The 25808-nt window shown below is 40.5% G+C and overlaps 1 protein-coding gene across 1 annotated transcript in view; it reads right to left on the bottom strand.

Annotated features, from left to right (window-relative positions):
- Positions 1-5838: 5838 nt before the first annotated feature.
- Positions 5839-25808, bottom strand: part of TPST1 (tyrosylprotein sulfotransferase 1) — a 52880-nt gene continuing 32910 nt past the window's right edge. The window contains exons 3-5 of the mRNA XM_006770842.2: positions 11450-11500; positions 9111-9156; positions 5839-6341 (exon numbers count right to left, since the gene is read on the bottom strand). Of these exons, the coding sequence (XP_006770905.1) occupies positions 9139-9156; positions 11450-11500 (69 nt within the window). The 3' untranslated portion in view covers positions 5839-6341; positions 9111-9138. The remainder of the gene's footprint in view (positions 6342-9110; positions 9157-11449; positions 11501-25808) is intronic.

The following is a 25808-nucleotide window of genomic DNA, read 5'->3' as shown; positions in this document are numbered from 1 at the left end:
TGAATACTAGAAGCTGCCATCTAGAGCTATTTTCCCCAGAGTACTTTGCATTCTGCTTGGTGAAAGCTGGGTCACCCATGGAAGCCAACTTTCACCCAGCAGATCAATGCCCTTGGGAGTGGAAGGGAGACAGTGAACACTGAATTGTAGGCCATGCTCCGTCTCTTTCGGCAGGCAAGCTTGGACATGGACGTGTTAAAACTTTTCCTTCAGCTGTCATGGTAGCAGAGGTCCCAGTGTTGAGTTCTACTTTCCTGGATGTCAAAAAGCAGGGTGAGGGCATCATTTTTGCTGTTTTATTTATCTCTGTAATACCTCCAAGGCCCAGTAAAATGCTTGGCATGTGATGATAACTCAATAGGTGAATACATGAAAGAAATTTGTACTATGATCATGTTCAAATAATTACCTCTCTCCATAAAATTGATTCTCGTGTGTTTAATTGGTAATATTAGTATATTAGAGGCTCAGTGCACAAAAATTTGTGCACTCGGGGGGGTCCCTCAGCCCAGCCTGTGCCCTCTTACAGTCTGGGACCCCTCAGGGGATGTCCACCTGCTGGCTTAGGCCCGTTCCTGGGGGATTGGACCTAAGCTGGCAGTCAGACAGCCCTCTGGCAGCCCGGGAGCCTTCGGGGGATGTCCACTTGCCAGCGGGGAGCAGGCCTAAGCTGCAGTCGGACATCCTTAGTGCTGCTGAGGAAGTGGGAAAGGCTCCTGCCACCACCGTTGAGCTGGCAGCTGTCAGCCTGGCTTGTGGCTGAGCAGAGCTCCCCCTGTGGGAGCAACCTGACCACCAGGGGGCAGCTCCTGCATTGAGCGTCTGCCCCCTGGTGGTCAGTGTGTGTCATAGTGACCAGTCATTCCCAGTGGTTCTGCTGTTAGGGTCAATTTGCATATTACCCTTTTATTATATAGGACAGGGGCATGGATTGCTATTATTAATATCTTAAAGGTAGAGAATTTCAGGATGCTGTCATCCCTGGGCTGTGGGGACTGGCTTCCCTCAAGTTGTAAGAGGTCCTAGGGGTCTTATTCAGAGAAGAACACGAAGGGAGGGCTCTTTGGTTTGGGGGGTACACTGTTAACCATGGCTACCTTTACTGAGGAAGAAGATATGGTCCCCAAAGTGCTCTCATCCCAAGTTCTTCACATGTAGGCTTTTGGTGGGTGTTGTTTTATATTTCATTTATTATTTAATTAAATAAAACAAATAACAAAATACAGATGTAAAAATAACACATCTAGAATTCCATGAAAACAAGTTTTATGAGTCTGGTTTGAAGGTCTATAGTTGTGCTGCCTACTATTGCCTATTCATTTCTCATCCCTATGTCTCCAGTCACCTCGGGAAGCATTATAGTCAAATCCCACTGGTGGGTGGGTGAGTATCTTGGAGTCACATCCCCAATTCTCCCTCCCACTTCATGCCCAGTTTGTATAGCATTTCCACTGGTCTCTCAGCTCAGGGTTAAGCACCTCACTGCTACAATATCTGTCATCTCAATGGGTTTCTAACAAGTGGAGGAAGACATTAGCTGAGAATATAATCCCCTGCAGGCTGTCTTCTAATGTTCCCATCTCTGGGGCCTCTTCACCATTCCTCAGCCCTTATCCCCACAGGCACCCCTCACCACTTAGAAACTGCCTTGGATTTGTGGCTGGGAGGGGCCTCCTTCTCTGAGGCAGTAAAAGGGTATCTGGGAAAAACAACTTGCCTTTTAGGGGCTTCCTAACTCGGACATTTGTTTAGAATTGCCCGTTGAAAGTCCTTCTGGTTGGTGAGCAGCATTAAGGTGTGCTGAAACATTCTCTATCCGGAGGCAGGAGCAAACTTTTCTGCAAAGGTCCAGATGGTAAGTATTTTCAGCTTAGTGGGCCATTCATTGGTCTCTACTCAATTTTGCTGCCGTTGAGGGAAAGCAGCCACGGCAAGACATAAATGATAGCTGTGGCCAGAGTCATTTCACCGGTTGTAGTTTGCCTAGACCTGTATAAGAAACCAATCAATGCTACCCTCATTGTGATCCTTTCATATGTGCTCCACTAAATGTCCTCATCGCTCATACCCTGGTTCAAGTCCAAGTTACTCGACCTAACCGGTTTGGCTCAGTGGATAGAGCGTCAGCCTGCAGACTCAGGGTCCCAGGTTTGATTCCGGTCAAGGGCATGTACCTTGGTTGCGGGCACATCCCCAGTTAGGGGGTGTGCAGGAGGCAGCTGATCGATGTTTCTCTCTCATCGACGTTTCTAACTCTCTATCCCTCTCCCTTCCTCTCTGTAAAAAGTCAATAGAATATATTTAAAAAAAAGAAGAAAAAAAAAGTCCAAGTTACTCATTTCTGAAGAACAACTAATAGTCAAGTCTTCTATTTTTTATATTGATTTTAGAGCTCATTGGTTGCTTCTTGTATGTGTCCTGACTGGGGATCGAACCCGCAACTTTGGTGTATCAGGACGATGCTCTAAACAACTGAGTATCTTGGAACTCCGCATTGGTTGCAGATTATTAATAGTACTAATTTTTAAATAAACATAATTGCTAAAATAATGAGATTTATCATAAAATAAGTGAACTGAAAGTCAATGTTAACTAGATATGTTGCTGTGAATAAGTCACAGCACTGTTCTAGCCCCCAGTTTGTGAGTGATTTTAAGTTATATGATTAGGAGGACTCAATCTTTTGATTTATTTGTTTAAACAAAAACTCTCATTGTTTTCTACTTTTTATTTGCAGAAGTACTTCACATTTATTGTAGCAGGTCTAGAAAATAAGCAGAAAGAAGAAAACAAGAATCCCTACAACTCCACCAGGAAGAGATAACACTGCTAACGTTGTGGCATATGTCCTTTCTGTTGTCTATCAATTTAGATAGCCTACTTACTTTTTTAACCTACTCTTTAAATAAAAATGGAATCATAATAAACAGCTTTGTGAGCTCAGATTTTTATTTACTGTAACAAATATTTTTGATATTATTTTTTTCAATTTCATATTTATGAGCTGAAGAATATTCTATTCTGTGAATGTACCATAATTCATTTAACCAATCCCCCCCTTCGTTAGGTTGTTTCTAATTTTTTGCTCCTATAAACTACATTGCAATAGACATCTCTGCAGAGAAAGTTTTGCATACCTTGTAGTATATTTCCCCTTATTGCTTTCAATGTTAAACTTTTTCATATGGTTAACAGTCATCCCATGTTAGACCAATAGAGGGCATTTTAGGCTTGCCTTCTCAGGGTAAGTCCATAAAGCCATTTCTACAGCATATAACAAAAATAGTGGTTTTATTGTGAAAAATGATTCAATTTTGGATCTTCAGTAATAATCAATAAACCCCAAAGGGAGAGCCAAAGTCATTTATTTTCATGACACACACACTACTCAATGAATTGCTTTGTTAGGACTTAAACCCAAGTGAATAAAAATGATCTCTTTGCCCAATTCAGAATAACTAAGGAAGTGCTTTATGCAAAGGCTAAAGTGCCTGCAGAGGACTGTGTTGAGTGGTGACAAAGGGAACTCAGTGTGAAAGCACTGACCTTGCCGGAGAAAAGTCCAGAATCCGTAGCTCCCTGGAAATGCAGACTTGGGGGTAACACTAAATGGAGTCTTGCCTAGACCATTATGTGTCTATCACCTACCAGCCAGGCTTTATAGGCCTTGTTAGAGCTTGAAATATTGTTTCATGTGCATTTTTCTTGATTTTCACCAAGACCATAAATTCCCAAGCGCAGTGCTCTGCCTACACTATTTGGCACACCCACTCTTAATTACACCTAGCATGTTACTAAGTACACAAGGGAGGTACTTAAACAGTTGTCACTCGATGCTCGTGACAATTTCTTTTCGAGTGTAAATACAGATGATGATTGAGAGGTAGTGGTTAAGGGTGTAGGCCCTGGAACCAGGTTGCTAGTATTTGTATCCTGACTCTGTCACTTACTAGCTGCACTAGGTGCGTCACCTCCCTGAGCCAGTGTTTGTAAAATTATCTCAGATGGTAATTAGGAGAATTAAATGAGTTTAAACATGTACAGAGGTCATCACAAGGCCTGCACCATGAGACGCTCTTGATAAATGTTACCAGAATGGTTACTTGACTGGTTACTAAGATTCCCCCCTCATTTTAAAAGTCTATGATTCCCACTGGCTGATGCTCTCTCCAAGCTTCTGCCATGGCCACTAAGGACACTGGCTTCTCCCTGGCTCCCCGGGTTCACCGCTGGCTGTGGCCATGGCTATGGTGGCTCCAGGAAGCCCTCCCATAGTCACAGGTCACACGTCCACCCTGATCCTTCACCCACTTACCTCCTTTTAAAATTTTACTCCAGCCATCTTGCATTTGTTCAACAGGAGTTCAAATTGATTCCATCAAATCACATTTCACAAATACAGGCAACTTCAGGAAGGTGGTCGAAGATGTCATGTGGCACAGAGACACTTTTCTTCACAGGCTTAAAGGAAATAGAGCTTTGTGAGAGGAGGAAGGCCAGTAAGGATGGAGATCCCACAGCGTGTGCTTCTCCAGGCTAGCTGTACAGCAGTGTCCTTTTCCCGAATCAACCATTCTGTGCAGTGGTTCTCTGTCCTCTTCCCGTTCCAATATACTCCCACCCGTGCAAAGTGGACAGGTGTGGGAATAAAAAGCATATGTCCCTTAGAGGCAAGTATTGGAGTCAGGCTGGGTTAGTTGAATATGTCCTTCCCTCCTATTCTGATAGGCTCTATAGGAATATGTGACTTCTCCCCTACAAAGTCGGTGACATAAGACTAACACAGGAAATAAGCAAACGGAAAGTTAAGCTAATGCTGATTTTTATTGCTATTTGGTGGTTGGAGCAGTTGAATAGCAAGAAATGGGACTTAAGCCAGCTGAGTCCTCAATGAGGCTGGCATTTCCCAGGTGAGGGGAGAGGAGTGGGCTGATAGGCATCTGGAAGAAGCAGAAAATGAAGGGTATGTGAGGAGACAGGGAGGAAGTATACTGTACCCAGGGAGTAGTGAGGCTATATTGTGGAGGCAGAATAGTTTAATGTAACGTGTTAGCATTAGAGAATCAAAGAAGGCTTTTGAACAAAGGAATGACAGGAGGTAGTGCTGAACAAAGAATTGATCTGGCGGCAGTATTTATTTTAAATCAAAGGGGGCAGAGAATGCTGGAGCACAAAGGCAAGGTGGAAGAGATTGGCCTGCAACTCCATGGGGAGGAGGGCAGCAGCTGGATCTCGGCAGGAGTCTGGATTCTATTCTAAATGAAATGTAAGTGGGAGGGTCATGCCCAGATGTGCATTTTATTTATTTTATTTTACTTCACTTTATTTTATTTTTGTTAATCTTCACCAGAGGATATTTTACCACTGATTTTTACGGAGAGAGAGGGAAAGACAGAGAGAAACATCAATGTGAGAGAAACATCGATTGGTTACCTCCTGCACGTGCCCCAGCCAGGGGCCTGGGCCAAGTAGCAGCCTGCAACCAAGATATGCGCCCCTGACTGGAATCGAACCCGGGTCCCTTTGGGCTGCAGGCCAAGGCTCTATCCATTGAGCAAAACCACCTAGGGCCAGATGTGCATTTTAAAACTTACTCTGCCTTGTGCTGAACAGAATTTGAGGGGACAAGAGGAGGGATAGGGTGTTGGTTAGGAGTCTGTACACTGCAATAGCCTAGGTGATAGATGGTGATAGATGAGGGTGGGGCAGTGGAGTTGAAGGGAAAGGGATGGATTCAAGAGATATTTTGAAGGTGCTGAACAATGAATTGGCCTGGCAGAAGTATTCACTTTAAACTGAATCAAAGATCTTGTAATGAAAATATGCAAACTGCCAGGATGCTTCACACTTAAAGCTTTTATTTTGAAAAATAAAATACAAAAGTCATTACATTGTAAATGTATACAGGAATCCCTCAACTTCTCAGAAACAATACAATTTAAATAATTAAGATATTTAGTGTTATCCACATCAATAAACAGGTACGAGTATTCTACAAAACCAAGAGAAACTGACCAATTTTACTTACAGAATGCCAATTTTAAACCCTCCCCTTTAAAACAAAGTTTGGAATCTGGTAAGAAAAGATAAGGACCAGAGCAGTTTTAACAGAAAGCGCACGTCCCTTCGGGGCTCCTAATCCGCTGGGTTGTGCATGCAATGGAATTAAGAGTGCTGTGCTCAGGGCACAGATCACTCAGGAAGGCCCAAATGTGTTCTTCATCCCACCCTCTCAGTGGGAGGAGTCTGACAAATGAACAGGAGATGCGGGCCATGGTACGTACACTCCCTGGATCTCAGCAGGTGACAGCCAATTCTAGATGAAAAGGCATCAGTCTTCCCTAGGGGAAACAAAGGAATTCGGTTACAGGTGTTGAGTCTCAGTTCCTTCCTCCCCTGCACCACGTGGCCTCCTTCCCAGTTGTGGGCCTGACATGAGCCAGGTAGATGGGCAGGAGGATCAACAATTCCGAGAACAGTTAACCTCAGGACCATGGGAGAGGCACGCGCTCCCTCCATCTGGGAAGCACGGAGATGCCTGCCAGGAGCTCCAATGTGCAAAACAGGCAGATGGCAGGCAAAACAAGGGCTGCTCCTGCCTATTTCTAAATGACTGCCACTGGCATAGCAACTGAAGCTGCTGCGGGGGCACTGGTAGGGCCGTCAAATGTCCAGAGGTCCAACATGCTGACTCTTCTTTTAAGAAAGTGGATGTTGTCTACGGCCATACCACCCTGAACGCGCCCGATCTCATCTGATCTCGGAAGCTAAGCAGGGTCGGGCCTGGTTAGTACTTGGATGGGAGAAAGTGGATGTTAAGGAAAGTTAGATAACACAGCAACTGTCATTCAAATGACAAAGGATCCGAAAGACAAGAAGACAGACTGGTATCTGTCCTGAGATGCTCTGTTGTCTTCCTAGCTTCTCCGGAGTCCTTCCCTCTATGCATGTGGGCACTTACAGGCCTCGATTGGCAAACAAGAATGAAATGCTGGCGTCAATTTGACATGGCATTATGTCTTGTAAAACAAACACGATACTTTCAGGGATCATGTCTGTACTTTACTAGAGAAGTTTGTCTGGATGTGTCTTGTAAAACAGCCGTCAATAAATAAAGCTCTGTGTGTGTGTGTGTGTGTGTGTGTGTGTGTGTGTGTTGGGGAGGGGATTTTAACTTTTGAAAGTATTTTGGATAAACAAAATTATCCAAGGCCTGATAACAGCTGTTGGATACCCATAGAGTATAAGTCTAACATTTAGTATTTGCTCTTTAGCAAAAGGACAAACATAAATCCTAAAACCTATTCATGTTACTGGCTCATTGCCATCCGTGATTTTGACATGGCATAGCAGTATTCATGTGCTTATACTATCTATAATCCACGAACACACCACAAGTCATACAAATCTCCTATTCAAATTATTCAATCTCAATTTTCTTACCAGTACAACAGGAATAATACTACCTACTTGCCAGAGTGCCTTGACACTTGAATGAACTCATTCAAATACATACATATATTTATCATAGATGTTGTTTCACATATTATATATTATACTAGAGGCCCAGTGCATGGATTTGTCCAGGGCGTGTCCAGCCTGTCTTGCCAGTCTTGATCAGCCAGACCCCAGCAGCAAGCTAACCTACCTGTCAGAGCATCTGCCCCCTGGTGGTCAGTGTGCATCATAGCAACTGGTTGAATGATGGAACAACGGTCGGACACTTAGCATATTAGGCTTTTATTATATAGGATACCATATAATACATATCATGTATATACTTGGTATGGAGTATGCACTCAATACATGGCTATTATATAAAATAAAATAGCAAGCAAAAATCAAATTTTCAAAAAGCTTTTCAAGTTCCAAATGATCTAAGGCAGTGGTTCTCAACCTTCTGGCCCTTTAAATACAGTTCCTCATGTTGTGACCCAACCATAAAATTATTTTCATTGCGCCCTAACCGGGTTGGCTCAGTGGACAGAGCGTCGGCCTGCAGACTGAAAGGTCCCAGGTTCGATTCCAGTCAAGGTCATGTACCTTGGTTGCAGGCACATCCCCAGTAGGGGGTGTGCAGGAGGCAGCTGACCGATGTTTCTAACTCTCTATCCCTCTCCCTTCCTCTCTGTAAAAAATCAATATATTTTTTTAAAAAATTATTTTCATTGCTACTTCATAACTGTAATGTTGCTACTGTTATGAATCGTAATGTAAATATTTGATATGAAGGATGGTCTTAGGCGACCCCTGTGAAAGCATTGTTTACCTGCCAAAGGGGTCGCGACCCACAGGTTGAGAACCACTGATCTAAGGCATCACCACATCATTCAGCGCAAAATAGGATCTTCAGCAAGTGTGGGAGAGGGGGATAAGCTCTGAGTGGCTCCATCAGGGGGTCTGGGTCCAGAATACAGCTTTGCCGCTAAGTGGCTGGTGACCCTGGACACACCCTGGTGATTACTCATATATAAAGGGGGCTTATAAGGCCTGGCTGGCCTAGCCCAAACTGCAGTCCTTGGCTACCGTGAGACAATGCAAGTTACAAACGTGAGACTCATAATGCATTAAAATCAGCAAGGGCAGACTTGACAAACAAACCAACTAGCCCTCCCAAATATTAGTACAAAAGTATGTGCATGTCAGCACACAGAGCAGGGTGGAGAGAGAAGCACTGGGTTCTTCAGCCCTGGGTTCTCCGACCTGGGATGTGTCCTTTACAAATCACCTACTCTCTCTAGGGTCAGTTGCCCTACCAGCAAACAGATGATTAAGATTGATGTTCTCCAGGTTTCTTTCAGCTAAAATATCTTATCATTTATCATGTTGAAAATAACAACACTGTTATTTTGCTTACTATGTATCGGGCTTTTTGCAGACATTATTATGGTTAATTCTTACTACCACTCTCTTGTTAATATTGTCCTCATTTTACAGATGAGGAACTAAGAAACAGAGAAGTTGAGTAATTTGCTCAGTGTCACAAAGAGCCAAGATTCCGGCCCAGGTCAACCGACTCCAGAGCTGTGCTCTCCACCCTGGCCACCCTGCCCTCTTACAAGAGCCTAAGCAGGGAAAGCCAAAGACCAGCCATGTCCCCCAAACCTCACCTTAGGATGTAAGAGGCTCCTGGCTCTGCTACTCCCCCTGCTCAGCCTGTCAAAAAAAAGCAAAAGCTGTTTTAAAGTCCTCAGAGTTGGTCGGCATGAGTAATGACAGCTCCGGTCAAAATACCAGGTGTAGCTTGCAGGCTCTGATTAGCCTTTCTACTGAACTCAGTCTGCTACTGCTGTATAATAAATAATTTCACTGGCCTTTGTCCCTGGTTCCTGATGGGGAGACTAACTTCTTGAAATTCCTGCGAAACAGAAGTGTATTTACGAGCCCCTTGGATCACACCTGAGTTTACCCTAAGAGATGAGATGACTCAGAATGGGGGCTGCTCACCAGAAACAGCAACCCTGTAGTTAAAGGGCTGGGGCTTTCAGCTAGCCCAACCTCTGGATCGGGGACGTTGCCTGGGGATTGAGCTCAATCCCATGGCCAATGATCCAATCAATCGTGCGATTAGAACCCAAGATGCAGAGTTCAGTGGAGCTTCCTGGTTGGCCAACACTCGGATGTGTGGGAGGAAGTACCCCAATTCCAAGGCGCAGAAACTGTGTTTGAGACCCTCCCCGACTCTGTCCTCTGTCTCTTCATGTGGCTGGTCCTGATTGTATCCTTTATAAGTATAAAAGTGTAATCACAAGTATAAAGCCTCCCTGAGTTCTGTGAGCCATTCTAGCTAAGTTCAAGGGTGAGGGTTCAGTGGGCTCCAGTGTTCCCATTTATCAGAAGTTAAGCAAAGTCTTTTATGGGCCCTTTTCTAAGTATGTGTGTGATGCAGTAAATGAAACTACCAGAGTAAGGGGATTGAAGTGCTGGATATACCTTTAAAAGTATTTGTTTTATTGACTTGTAGAAATTATCTATATTCCACAGGTAAGTCATTTGTTTCAAATATTTTCTCCCACTTTTTTTACTCCCTCTATGATGCTTTCTGATAAGTAAACATTCTCAATTTTAATGTAGTCCAAGTTAGCCATTTTAAAATTAATGATTAGTATTTTCAATGACTTGTTTAAGAAATCCTTCCCTCTTTTTTTTCTTTATTGATTAAGGTATTACATATGTGTCCTTATTCCCTCATTGCTCCCCCACCCCCTCACTCATGCCCTTACCCCCCTGGTGTCTGTGTCCATTGGTTAGGCTTATATGCATGCATACAAGTCCTTTGGTTGATCTCTCCCCTTTACGCCCACCCTCCCCTACCTTCCCTCTGAGGTTTGACAGTCTGATCGATGCTTCTCTGTCTCTGGATCCATTTTTGTTCAGCAGTTTACATTGTTCATTATATTCCACAAATGACTGAGATCATGTGATATTTATCTTTCTCTGACTGGCTTATTTTGCTTAGCATAATGATCTCCAGTTCCATCCATGTTGTTGCAAATGGTAAGATTTCCTTCTTTTTTACAGCAGTGTAGTATTCCATTGTGTAGATGTACCACCGTTTTTTTAAATCCTTCCCTCTTGAGGTCATAATATTCTCCTCTCTTGTCTCCTAAAAACTTTATTATTTTGCCTTTCACATGTAGGTCTATAACCCACCTAGAAAGGATTTTTGTGTATGCTGTGAAGCAGGGGTGTCCCTTAAGTTTTAGTCTTAAATACCCTTTCTTGACTCCATTAGACTTATTATTCAAAAGAGCCTTAAAATCTGACATTCCTTCAAGACTCTGAATCTTGGATTATTCTCTGGCTCCAAATGCCATAGCCTGTGAATGAGTGACAGCTTGTTCATGAATTCACCCGGGTTTCTGGAATTCATGCCCTGCCAAGGCTCAGCGCTTGCAACCCCTTGTATGCAAAAGTCTATCAGAGATTTTTGGATAGATCAGGAGATCCTTGAGGAGATTTACAAATGTTTAAATGTTTCAATTATAGTTGATATACAATATTATTTTAGTGTCAGGTGTACAACATAGTGATTAGGCATTTATATAATTTACATAATTTACAAAGTGATCACCCCAATAAGTCTTAAGTACCCATCTGACACCCTTTACAGTTAATAAAATATTGACTAAATTCCTTATGCTATACTTCACATCTCTGTGACTGTTTTCATAATGGGCCTGGAGCAGATACACAAGGCAGGCCCCTTATATGTGGAACACTGTGTGGGCTGGAAGACTTCAAGCAATTGTATTTTAGTTACTAATAAAGTACTTCCCTAGTTTTGGAGGATAGTGAGCTCTCTGAAATTAAGACTGCATTAAATTATTGTCAAAACCAACAATTACCAGAGGCCAATCTTTCTACTACAAGCACATATTATCTTTAAAAGATCACTTCAATGCAAGAGCCCATCTATATACATCAAGAGGGAAAACAGATACAGTACCTGAGGTTTTTCTTTAAGAAATTCAGGTAGCTGAAATTCTCCTTTATAGACCTGGAAAAAGAAAGCAAACAGCTACTGTCATCATCACTTCCGAGTGCTTGCAGTACCTGATGGTGGGTGGGCTTATTCTTCAGTCTTGGTGAGTTTTAAAATTGGAGGAAAGCCTGCCAGTTCAAGAGCAGCCAGGGTTGAAGGAGTGAGTGAAACGCATTCACTCTGATCCCACTGCTCCACATTTACCCAGTACTTCCAAAAGTGGGCTGGCTGGGAGAGGGCTCAGAGTATCGGAAGAAGAAAAAACAACATCCCAACATCCCAAGTTCTAATCATTTTGGCTGAAAGAGAAACAAGCCCTAGCGCTTCTCTCTCAAGCAACCAACATCGAATTCCCACAATCTAGGAATAGGCTCGACCTGATTTCCTTTTGAACTCTCCAACCTTAAAACCCTGGATTTAATCCAACCTTTCTTAATGTACCCAAGATTCCCATAATAATTTAAATACTAGATGATTCTTAAAATGATACTTTTAAGCTCATAAAATCTTATGATAATTATTATTTAAATCCCAAACTAGTCACACAGCAGTACGATGTTATTGATTGATTGATTTTAATCCTCACCTAAGGATAATGCTTATTGATTTTTAGAGAGAGAGGAAGGTAGAGAGAGACATCAATGTGAGAGGGAAGAATCAATCAGTTGCCTTCCATACATGCCTTGACCAGGGATTGAACCCACAACCCAGGTATGTGCTTTAACTGGGCAATGGACCTGTGACCCTTTTGGTGCATGGGACGATGCTCCAACCAGCTAAACCATCCGACCAGGGCAATCTTATAACTAAAAATTTACTCTTTTCTATATGTAAAATTATGTTTCTAATGCCAGTGATTAGGAAATAATTTTTAAAAATAATACCATTTACACTAATATTAAAAACCCCCACACCAAATACCTGAGAATAAATCTAATAAAAGATGTATAAGGCAAGACCAAATAAATAGAGAGACATACTATTTTCCGGGACTGGGGAAGGGGTAATTTGAAGCTGATTATAGAAGTTATATGGAAATGCATAAGACCAAAACTACTCAAGGTAATCTTAAAAAGAACAACAAAATGGGAAGGGCTTATTCTACCAGATATTGAGACATTATTATACAGCTATAATTAAGCTATATTATCTATAATAATAAAAGTGTAATATGCTAATTAGACCGGAGAGTCGAACGACCTTCTGGATGAAGCCGGGGCTGCGAGGGCTGAGCCCCTTGCACTAATTTTGTGCATCAGGCGTCTAGTATAGATATATAATTAAGACAGTTAAGTTTTGGTATTGACAAAAAGAACACTTTCTACTGACAAAGCAATTCGTATTTAGTCAAGAAACCAAGTCCTGCATTGCTTACAAAAACAGCAAAGTTAGGAATAGAATTTCCTTTGGCGACAAGAAACAGTGTTCTGGACATACTACTCCCTGGCACTAAGGACTGAGGGTTTTGTCTGACAGCGATGAGTTACGTACTCAGAATGCACACCTCTCTACAGAGCCTCCCCACCCCACCACCACCCCACCCACCTCAAGCACTGAAGAAGTGACAGGAAGACAAAAGTAGGCGTTTGATTTGGAGGGTGCACTGGAAATAGAAATGAAAAGAACAGCAGCTAAACTTTACTACTTTCTCTGCACCAGGTTAGTGTTAAGTAAGGGCTTCATATGTACTATCTTGTGGGACCCCACAATCTCTGGAGGGAGGTATTATCTTCTTAGAGGGAAAGGCACAGAGAAGTTAAGTAATTTGTCCAGTGCAGGGAAATGGGAAGCTACGAAGCACCATCCTCAGACTTCCGTTGCTCTGTTTACCTTAGACTGAAGTATGGAGGCTATACAGCCATAATCCAGACGAGAAAGGATGGCAAGGAGGGTGGCAGTGGAGGTGGTGAGGAGGAGTAGGTTTGTGGATTTGTTTTTCTAATTACATGTAGACTTCCTAACAGACTGGATATGGTATGTGACAGAGCAGAGTCAAGGATGACTCCAAGGTTTTTGGTCTAAGCAACTACCAATTGGAAATATGCAGCTGCCATCAACTCAGTTAGGAAAGATTCTGTGTTTAGTAGATTTTTGGAAGATCATTAGTTCAGTTTTGGATATGTTAAGTTTGAGATGTCTATTAGCCAATGAATGAAAATATCAAGTAGTCAGTTGGATATACAATTCTGGAGTTCATGGAAGAGGTCTGAGCTGGGATATATAAATTTGAGAAGCATTAACTTAGAGATGCTAGGTGAAGCCTCAATACCTGATGAGGTAACCCCGGGGGGCGGAGGGGGGGCTCATGGTAGATAGAGAAGAGCAGAGGACTTAAGACTGACATATTGGGGCATTCTAACATTAAAAAGTCGGGAAGAAGAAGAACCAACAAAGACGACTAAGAAGATATCAATGACATAGGGAAAAAAAATATTTTAAGTCGTGTCCTAGAAGCCAAGTGAAAGAAACATATCAAGGAGGGAGTAATCGCCTTAGCTGGTTTGGCTCAGTGGATAGAGCACTGGCCTATGGACTGACGGGTCCCAGGTTCCATTCTGGTCAAGGGCACATGCCTGGGGTTGCGGGCTCGATCCCCAGTAGGGGCTGTGCAGGAGGTAGCCGATCAATGATTCCCTCTAATCATTAATGTTTCTATCTCTCTCTCTCCCTCTCCTTTTCTTTCTGAAATCAATAAAAAATAAACTCATAAAAAAAAGGGAGTAATCAATTTTATCAAAAGATACTGGGAGTTAAAAAAAATGACCACTGGATTTAATAACATGAAGGTCAGTGTGACCTTGACAATGTAAATTAAGTAGCCTGGTAGTTATGAAATTCTGAATGTCTGACAGAATAAAGGAGAAGGAGTTGGAGACTAGGAGTAAAGAAAACTTGAGCGTGTTTTTTTAAAAGGAGAACACTAAGAATTTTTCCCTCAAGTCTTACTCATTTTTATTGATTTCAGAGAGGAAAGGAGAGGGAGAGAGGGATAGAAACATCAGTGATAAGAGAGAATCATTGATTTGTTGCCTCCTGCAAACCCCATACTGGGATTGAGCCCATAGCTTGGGCATGTGCCCTGATCGGAAATCGAACCGTGATTTCCTGGTTCATAGGTCAACACTCAACTGCTGAGTCAAGCTGGCCAGGTTGAGTTTTGATGTAAAGGGCAGCAAAGAAACGGAAGTCTGTGTGTGCATGTGTGCATATTAAGCTAAAAACCCCCACAAGGGCATATTTGTTTATTGATGGGAAAGATCCTACTGGAGAGCAAAATCTGATGATGCAGAAGACACGGTGAAATGGGCTTGGGGATACATGGGGGAAACATCTTCAGACTGGAGCATGGATGTTCACTTCTGTTACACAGACTTCCTATTATAATAGACTAGAGGCCTGGTGCATGAATTCATGCATGGATGGGGTCCGGCCCGCCCCAATTGGGGCTGAATGGGCCGAGCCAGCCACGGGGAGGGGCCATGGGAGGTTGGCTAGCCAGCCCCGCCTCTTGGTAAAACTCCTGGTAGAGGGGACAATTTGCATATTAGCTTTTTATTATATAGGATGAGGATATCAGGTCTGAATCACTTCCTTTCCTCTAGCTTCTCAAAAATTACACAATAGCCCTGACCGGTGTGGCTCCGCTGGTTGGAGCATTGTCCTGTACGCTGAAATGTGGGTTCGATTCCCAGTCAGGTTGTCCCAACATACCCAGATCCAAGTTGTATCCCTGGTTGGGGTGCGTATGGGAGGCAACTGATTGATGTTTCTCTCACACCAATGTTTCTCTCTCTCTCCCCTCCTCTCTAAATCAATAAGCATATTTTTGGGTGAGCATTAAAAGAAAGTACACAACACTTTTGTGTTAAAACCACATTCTGTACATTTTCATTATTATTACAATATATTTATATAAAGTGAAAGTAAAAATATCACACATTTACTTCTTTTACACAACTTGTGTGTATTTTAGCTGGGGTTAATAATTGCCCCATACAGTTTTACATTAATAGAATATTTTTAGAGCAGTTTTAGGTTTACGGAAAAATTGAGCAGAAAGCACAGAGTCCCCATACTTCCTCTCTCTCTTCTACAGTTTCCCGTATTATTAATTGCATTACTGTAGTACATATGCTACAGTTAATGAATCAGTATTAATATGCTGCAATTAATAAAAGTCTTTAGTTTGCACTAGGGTTCGCTATTTGTGCTGTACTTTCTGTGTACTCACCATGACAGTAGAATACAGAATAGTTCCACTGGCATAAATCTCTCAAGTGTACCACCACCTGTTCATCTCCCCTGGTTTCAACTTTTTTACTGTCTCCATAGTTTTGCCTTTTTTATAATGTCATACACTTGGAATCATACAGTATGCAGCCTTTTCAGATTGACTTTTTTCACTTAGCAATTTTTTATTAGTGCTATCATGGTATATCTTTATTTACCCCGATATTTATATTTATATTTATTAATTTTAGAGCAAGAGAGGAAGGGAGAAGGAGAGAGAAACATCAAAAGGTTGCCTCCCACTCACACCCAACGAGGGACCAAACCTGCAACCCAGGCATGAGACTCCCTCCTATGAAGATCCTTGTGAGTACATTGGGCCCACCCAGATAATACTGGATCATTTCATTTTAAATTTCTTAATCACATTTGTAAAGTCCCCTCTGCCATTTAATGTAACAAATTCACAGATTCCAGAGATTAGGACATGGAAATCTTTAAGGGGCATTACTCAGTCTGCCACATGTAAGCAATGGATGACTAATGCATTATACTGAGAATTTTTACAGTTTACAAACAGAAACATAGGAATGAACAAAGTGCTACAGAAATGAAAGTTGTATAGCCTTATACACAATCAAAAAGCTGACGAAGCTGATTTTACAACCTTCAAAAGATTCGACAGCAGCAGCAGCAACAAAACATCTGTGCATGCATGTTCATACAGAGAGATAGATGAAGAGATGAAGCAAACATGGCAAAATTTTAACAACTAATGAATCATGTTAAAGGTATGCAGATGTTCTTCAGATTTTTCTATAAATATGAAAAATATGGGGAAAATTAGGAAGACAAAAAACATTTTCAACACCACAAATATATTAATCTTACAAAGCTCAGTGGAGTATATTATAAGAACTATATAACCTGTGAATAGGCTGAAATTTAGGATTAAACTCAGGGGTTGGCAGCCTAACTCTATAAAAGACCAGAGAGTAAATATTTTAGGCTTTGTGGGTCCTACAGCCACTTTTCCAACTACTCAGCTCTGTAGTACAAAAACAGACATTAACAAAATGTAAATAAATAAGCAGAGTATATTCTAATAAAACTTTATTTACAAAAACAAGTGGCAGGCCAGATTTGGCCTGCAGGGTGTAAGTGCCAATCCTTAATTTAACTCAAAACATTCTTTCAAAATAAGAGAATTTTAAACAATCTCCAGAAACATGTACTAATGATTATACTATGTATTAAGGATTCATTCCAAAGGTTAAAAGAGTAGTCTCACAACGCCTGGTTGTAAATTCAAATTCCACTGTAAACTCAAATCTAACTTATTCCTCCTTCTTCTTTCTGTAAACTCACTATAAACTCTATAATATACTCCTCCCTCCCTCCCTTCCTTCTTCTTTCCAATTGTACTCAACTGCACAAAAATGGATTAATCATAATTCTTAGTTCATGACAAACTTTCACCACCGACCCATGCTTGGCCTGCTGCAGTTTATTTTGTAATGTAATTCGTTATTTTTAATAAAGTATTAATCATTCCCCCTTAAGAAATTATGACTCGATAGTTTCACATGCAGAGAAAGCACATGATATGATAATACAGCAAGGAATCTAGGTTTTTAAATTTACATCTTGAATCCCACTTGGCTCTTGTGGCCCACTGGAGACTCATTATCTCTAAAGCACAAATATGAAATAGCTGATAGCATGTATGTTTACATATTCACATTTGTCTAAAAATATTTTGGCAGCTTTGCAAATCTCCACCCGGGTTCTTGGAGAGTTCAATAGTCTTGTGCTGTCCAGAAACAACTGAGCGAATGTTACATTTCCTATATTAAGAAGAAAAATATTAATCAACTCAAAAGCATGGTAGTGTACTGAAACAATGTTTTCTTAAAAAAGAAATATTTCAGTATGTTGACTTTTGGGTGGAGTTGGATAAGATGGACTGGAATGTGAGTTGAATTGGGAACGTGTAGAAGCTGTGAACTAGAAACAGTTAACTGCACTCTATGTTCACCAAACTTCTTAAGGGGAGGGTCGGAGGATTCATCATTCTTATATCTTGGACACAGGAAGAATAGACAATTGGCTGAAAAAAGAAATAAATGGGTGAGATCCTTCCATAATGGTCTCCATCAGTGAAGAGTTACTATTTTTCATCTTACTCACTCTTTTCTTTTTCTATAAAATAATTATTTCCAAGAGACTGCTAGAGACTCCATAATAAATCTTAATATATGCCATGAAGTTTCTGCTCAAAAGTACTATAAATTGAAATGCACGCTTAAAAAATTTTAAGAATTCTGAAATCTGTATCTTTTTCAACCCCGTTTGGAAAAAGTATAAAACAGTAGAAAATGCTCTTGGGGAATAGTAATGTCGTGGCTATGTTAAACATAAATTCTACTAAGAAATAATTGATTATGAGGTCACTGGTCATTGAGTTCTAGTTAATGGCAACTATCTTTCCTTACTATAGCAACAACATTGCACTTAAAATTGTACATTGGGTTATAAAAGTTTGAGATTATCTGGAATAAAGTGTTATAATTATGACATGAAAACAGATAAGATGAATTATTCAAATAATTTAATTAAATCACTCACTCAAGAATGAAGCCTTTTTAAAATTTTTATTTTTTAATTGTCAGTTGAGAATATTTTTTTCCATTGATTTCTAGAGACAGTGGTAGGGAGGGAGGTCTGTGTGTATGTATGGGGGAGAGGGGGAGAGAGAGAGAAACATTGATGTGAGAGAGACACATGGATTGATTGCCTCCCGCATGCACACCTATGAGGGCTGGGGAACTTGAAACCAAGGTATGCGCCCTTGACTGGGAATTGAACCTGCAACTTTTCGGTCTGTAGGCCCACACTCTAACTACTGGGCCAAACAGCCCAGGGCAATGAAGACATTTTTTGATGTGCAGGCACTATGTCCAGAATTACAGGTCTCAATGAATATGTAAAGGAGTCATCTCTCAATCCAAATTATGAGGAATCCATTCCAGTCCAAGCCAAATGCCAGCCCGGTACCAGGACAGAGAAAATGAACATGCACCATTAATGTATCCATTTATTTCTGTGTTTTCAAAAGGAACTTTTTATTGCTTCGCTTAAAAAAACATTTTGGCTCAGCCAGTGTGGCTTAGCGGTTAAATATTGACCCAGGAATCAAGAGGTTGCCAGTTCAGCCGAAACCGGTTTGGCTCAGTGGATAGAGCGTCAGCCTGCGGACTGAAAGGTCCCAGGTTCGATTCCGGTCAAGGGCATGTACCTTGGTTGCGGGTATATCCCCAGTGGGGAGTGTGCAGGAGGCAGCTGATCGATGTTTCTCTCTCATCTATGTGAGAGTAAACAGGGTGATTGCCCAGCTTGAGGACTAGCTATTTTATAGATGACCAGTAAAATTTATGTGAATGATTAACAGTTGCTATTGAAATGATATCAAAGGAGTAAATGTTGAAATAACTTGAGCTGTTTACCACATGGAAGTGAAGGCTCCAATGAGAATGGAACATGGGCATTTGACCAGCTCCTTAAGGGAGTAAATTAAAAGGAGGAGGAGGAGTTTTGTTTGCAACAAAGAAAATAACAAAACACACTATAATGTGAAATTAGGGCCGAGCTAGTGTGGTTCAGTGGTTGAGCATCGACCTATGAACCAGAGGTTGCTAGTTCAATTCCCAGACAGGGCACATGCCTGGGTTGTGGGCTTGATCCTCATGGGGGGGCAGGGGGGCGCGGGCATGCAGGAGGCAACCAATCGATGATTCTCTCTCATCATTGATGTTTCTGTCATTCTCCCTCTCCCTTCCTCTCTGAAATCAATAAAAAAAATATATATTAAAAATTGGTAAGGTTATTGAAGATTATTATAACACAGTTAACCACCTTGACCTAATGTCATTATATGGCAATTGTAAGCAAAAAACTGCAGAATAAATATTCCTTTAAAGTAAATGAAAAAGACTTTTTGAAATTAACAATTTGTTGGGCCAAAGTTAATAAATTTAGCAAGTGTTAACAAATTTCAAAAACCTAAAAAAAAACTAGCAATAGATTCTCTGGCACGATGGTATTAAGGTAGAAATTAATTACAAGAAGATAACCAGAACATTCCTAAATGTTTGAAAATGAAGGAATAAACTTCTAAATAGTCCATGGGAGCAAAAAAAAAAAGGAAATTACCAAATATTTTTAACTAAAAACCAAAACCATTACATATAAAAACATCTAAGATGTTAATACAGCCCTGGTGAAAGGGAATTTTATACCTTAAGTGAATATTTAAGAACAAAATAAGGGTGGGAACCAATGATCTAAGCATCCATCTCTGGAAGTTAAGATTAAGAGTAGCATATTAAACCCAAAACCATAAAAAAGAAGAAACAAGGTAGAAAACAGATAAAATAGATAAAATCAACAAAGCCAAAAGATGATTTTAAAAATATATAAAACTTTATAAACCTCAGGCAAAACTGATAAAAACAAACAAACAGTACATTAAAATAACCAATATAAGTTGAAATAGGAATCATCATCACAGGCATTTAAAAGGTAATCTAGCCCTGGCCAGTTTGGCTCAGTGGTTGGAGTGTTTGTTGGCCCTTGGACCAAAGGGTCGTAGATTTGATGCCCGGTTAAGGGCAAGTACCTCGATTTGCAAGTTTAAACCTGGGGCGTGAGCCAGAGGCCACCAATGGATGTGTCTCTTTCAAGTCAATGTTTCTCTCTCTCTCCCTCTCCCTTCCTCAACTTTCTCTAAAAATCAGTGGGAAAAATATCTTCACTCCTTGGGTGAGAATTAAAAAAATAATAAAAATAAAAGGTAATCTAGCAAATGATTTGTCAAATTTGCTCATCATCCTAAATATCCTATTTTAGTTTTGTTGATTCTATTTTTTCTATTATCTATTTCATTAATTCCTGCTCTAATCTTTATCATTTCCTTTCTTCTGCTCGCTTTGTGTATAGTTTTCTGTTCTTTTCCCACTTCTTCAAGGTGTTACATTTTAGATCTTTCATTTTTTATAGAGATAAATTTACCTTTTATGCAGCTTTTTTTGCATCCTATGTATTTTGGTATGTTTTGTTTTTGTTTTCATTCATCTCAAAGTATTTTCTAACTTCCCTAATGATTTCTTCTTTGGTTAAGAGTGTATTGTTTAATTTTCACATATTGAAAATTATCCAGTTTTCCTTCTGTCATTAATTTCTAACTTTATTGTGGTTGGAGAAGATATTTTGTATGATTTAAATAATTTAAAACGTACTGAACATTATTTTATGGCCTAACATGCTGGAAAATGTTCCATGTGCTCTTGAGAAGAATGTGCTGTTATGGGGTGGAGTATTCTGTATAAGTCTGTTGTTCAAGTCCTGTTTTTCCTTATTGATGTGTCTAGATGGTTTATCTGAAATTGAAATTATGTCAGTGTTGCCCCGTATGTTTTGAGGACTCTGTTCCTCATATCTGCTCATTGGTTCAGAGATTATGTAAATACTGATGAGCACAGCCTTATCCCACCCCTACTCTACTTTCCTACTACTTAGCTTCTGCTATCAGGGAACAAGTTGGACCATAAGTTCAATTTTGGACATTGTTTGAGGTCCTCACAAACAGCCAGGTGGAGATATACAGAAGGTAGTTGGAAATTATGAGCCCGGGGCTCAGGAAAGAGACGCACTGAGAAATACAGATTTATGATCATCAGCAAATAGGCTGCAATCAAACTGAGTGGGTCAGCTTGACTGAGGAGACTATGAAACAGAAGTCCTTTATCTGATGGGCTTCAGGGGCACCGATGAATCCACTGAAATTTTGTGTATATATGTGTCTATATTTCTGAGGTAGAGATCCACAGGTTTTATTGGATTCTCAAATAGGCCTGTAAACCTAAAAATATTAAAAACCTAAGGAGGAGGGAGAAGGCTAAAGATGCAGCCTAAAGGGCACTATTTACCAAAATGTGCTACAATTAGAGACTGTGACAGGAAAGAGGACGGAATGTGTTAGCATTTCACTTCCAATTTACCATCTGAGTCACAGCACCCCTGAAGCACATGATTTTTACTCAAAGCTGGGCAATATGTCCCCAAAATATGCTGTCTTACACACCAGTACTTCTAGACTTGTACAAAAACCAGCACATATAGGCCTAGGGCTTTGGATTCTATATTCCCATACCAAATAAAAGGAATTTATTCCCACTTTCCACCCTATAAAGGGAACAATCTCGTCAGCTACCTTCTTTCTTTGGAGCCTATCTCATGTCATAGCTGACAATCAAAGATCATTTTTTAAGCATTACTTTATAAAACTTCATGATCATCAATGCTGTATATTTAAATATCTGTGTTTTTACAGGCAAAAACAGTTTTGAAAGCACACAGGATTTGGACTGCAAGAAGGGCTATGAAATGCAAACCCACGAAACAAGAATGTCAGCTTGTATGCATTACCACAAAGTGCCCAAAAATGCAATTATGGTTCACACTTTATCTTTTTTCCCTCAAAATCATTTGTCACGTTAGAGATAGGAGGGCATGGGAAGGTTTTTCTTTTCAGTGTGCATTCTGAAGCCCTTTCAAAAGCCACAAATGTGTCTGAAACAAATTCTCTAGTCACATGGATTCAAGTCATAGCATTCTTCCCAAACTATCACTCAAGCAAGCCAAGAATAATCTGGCCAGCCAACTTGAATGTAGGAAAACTATAATGCTACTGCCTGGGAAACCTCTAAATATCATTTACACATGCACATTGGTTTATAAAAACCATTTCAGTATTGTATAAAGGAAAAAGCTATGAATTACCAATTACTAAGAGATTATCAAGCACTATGATAAGGGATACTAGATTGATATGTAACTCATCTTTAGCAAAATGTAGTTCACAAAGCTTTAAAGCATATAAAACTTTTTTAAAAACTTAAGAGATGGTTCATAAAAAGATAAGTACATATAGGTTAAATTAGAAAATGTTCAATTACATTAATAAATGAAACCTATTAAAATTAGAAAAAATCTAAAATAAAATGATGTATATTATGCTATTAGTTTAAAAGTTTTAAAAAAAATTATCAACATATATCAAACACCTTAAAAATATCAAGTACTTTGGTCTGGTTTAATTCTACTCTCATTAGTCTAACCTAAAAAAAATACACAAAAAAACTAAAATGTACTATGTGTAAAGATGTTCATTGTAGCATAATTTGTCAAAAAGAAATTGTAAACAACGAAAGAAAAATGGTAAAACGAATTCTAGAACATACTCTAGAGAAACATTTTATTTGCTCATTCATTTATTTACTATGTTTCAGAAAGGACTTAAGGTGGCTCATGTAATGATATATTACATAACCATGAAAATTTATGTTTAAAAAGCAAGTGCACAATGGGAAAATACTAATAAATATTAAGAGGAAAGGCTTGGATAAAAAATCATGTGTATGCAAAGGTAAGATTATAAAATATGTAATCTTATCTGTTTACCAACATGTAGAGAAGGAAGGGAATCCATCAAAACAATAAGAATGGTATGTGTATCATACCATTGGTAATATAGCAGGATAATAATAAGATAGGAATATTCCTGAGCAAATGAACGGAGAAACTGAGACAAGAAAATTAAACAAGGCCAAACAGTTTGGGCAACTTGCAGACAGCTTGTAAAGTGCAAAATTCTATCTTCCCCAACCAAAAACACTTGAGAGAAAATGGTTAATACCTCTCCTCCCTAACCAGAGAATACATAGCTTAAGTCAGCCTGGTCTGAGAAAACAGAGAACAAAGATTGAATTAATACCATTTGTGCCAACTAAACTCAAGAACAAGTATCACTTGGGGGATGTTAGGGCAGGAGGAGGGGAGGGAAGAAAAAGGGGAATTTATCTCACCCACTGAATAAAGAAGGCAGCAGTCTTGGGACTTGCCAAGATAAAACTACTAGATGTTCTTAGAAATTCTGGGGAAAGTCACAAAAAAGTAAAAGGGGGACCTTGAAATCTAGTCTGTTGCCCAAGATATCTGTCAGAGGAACCTTGAAACCTACAGACAGAAAAGTATAAAACCCTTAAACCTCCACCAGGGGCACTCAGACCAGCTGGGTTGCCCACTTGTGCTTTTGATAAGTGTATTTTTAAAATTTGTTTGCCTTGCTCCCTTATTAAATTTGCTTGCTTTGCTACAACATTGTGGTCTGTCACTCATCTGAAATCTTTCTTATGAGGTTGACTAGAACTGAGGAGGGGACAGCCCTCACCCTCTGACTCAGGGGGCCGTCCAGTAACAGTAACATCATAAGTGAATTTTATTCTCTTATCTTTTATAAGTTTTATATACTGAGGTTATATTTTTATAGTAAAATGTTCATATATATGAAAAGTATAAAAAGAACAAAGATTATTTTACAAATAAAAAATTTGTCTTTATATATGATGGGTTACAAGAAGATAGCTCTTCCTACATAGCCACTGATGAACTGAAAAAGGAAAATGAAAATAATACTTAAGAGAAAAAAATTCACATTGGAAATTAACCTCATAAGATATAAACTTGTGCCCGGCTGGTGTTGTTCAGTGGTTGAGCACTGATTTATAAACCAAGAGGTCATAGTCTGAGGCCCAGTCAGGGCACATGCCCAGGTGGCCAACTCAATCCCCAGTAGGGGGCGTGCAATGATCAGGGGCAGCCGATCAATGATTCTCTCTCATCATTGATGTTTACCTTTTTTTCTTTCATCATTGTTTCTATCGCTCCCTCTCCCTTCTTCTCTGAAATATATATATATTTATATATGTCATATATATATGACATATATATATATGACATATATATGTCAATTAAAGGTATCAAAAGAAAGAGAGAATAAAGAGAATATATTATAAGGTTGTGGGGAGGGGAGATCATTGACATAAACAACATAATGCCAGAAAAAGGCAAGAAAGTTTAATCTTGAAATCAAATAATTTATCAGTGAACTTATGCTAACATGGTTTTCTTGTTTAAATTATAGTTTCAAATACATCTAGAGACTGAAAGTAGAACTGTGACTGCCAGGGGCTGGAGGGAGGGAGAATAGGTAATGAGTATGTAGTTTCAGTTTGGAAAGATGAAAACAGCTCTGGAGATGGATGGTGGGGATAGTTGCACAACAATGCAAATGGATGCTTTTCAGAGTCACCACCAGGCCCTGGGAGGCCTCCCAGATCCCATTTCCAGGAGGCTGTGGGGACAGCTCCCTGGATCAGGCCTGATTTTTCAGCGACGCCCATGACACCAGCTTGTCAGTCACCGGGGCAGAGGCCTACCTGGTCCAACAGTCTTTCAGGGCTGGGAGTTCCCAGAGCAGCGAGAAAAAAAGCCCCTGATGCCTCCCCCACTGTGCGGGCTGCCGTGATCCTGATCCGTGCCCCACCAGCGGCTTGCTGGGTGACCTTTGGCAAAACCAACCCCTGGGCTTTACTGAGCTCGCTGTATCTAGGTGGCAAATGAATGGGGTTGGGTGAACATCTTTGAGATCCCAACCAATTCTGGCTTCCAAACTGCAGCTTCCATTGAATTGCCAGGCTGTCCAAAGTCTTTTTGCACTGGGGCTTGGGGCGTAGTGCAAACTTCCCACAAAAGTAACGCCCCAACGTGGGGGGTGAGTGGCTAGAAGAGGTTGGGAGGTCTCCGAGGGGAATAGGAAGAGGGCGCAAGGCCCAGTTGGCTCCATCTCTGAGAAGCCAGGAGAGGACAATGAGGCATCAATTCTGAGTCTTGTTGTCCAGAGGGGATTTGACTGTGGCTCTGTCAGGGGTAGTCATTCCTATCTCCAGCCCCAAATCGGCAGTTGGTCTCTCTCCAGGGCCATTTCTAGTGGGTTCCAACCTCTCTGCCCTCCCACACCCGAGGTTTGCATTAACTGATTTCGTAGAAAGCAGAAAGAAAACCGCCTTCTCCCAAGCTCACACTCTTACATCCCTGGCCCCAGATTTAAGGACTACCCATGTTTTGGGACCCTGGTGTCGAAAGGGGAAGGGGAAGGGGAAGGGGAAGGGGAAGGGAAAGGGGAAGGGGAAGG

The sequence above is a fragment of the Myotis davidii genome, unplaced genomic scaffold, assembly GCF_000327345.1.
Source record: "Myotis davidii unplaced genomic scaffold, ASM32734v1 scaffold424, whole genome shotgun sequence".
Classification (NCBI taxonomy): domain Eukaryota; kingdom Metazoa; phylum Chordata; class Mammalia; order Chiroptera; family Vespertilionidae; genus Myotis; species Myotis davidii.
Note: the sequence above shows the minus strand (reverse complement) of the source record. Positions and strands in the feature narration are given on the sequence as shown.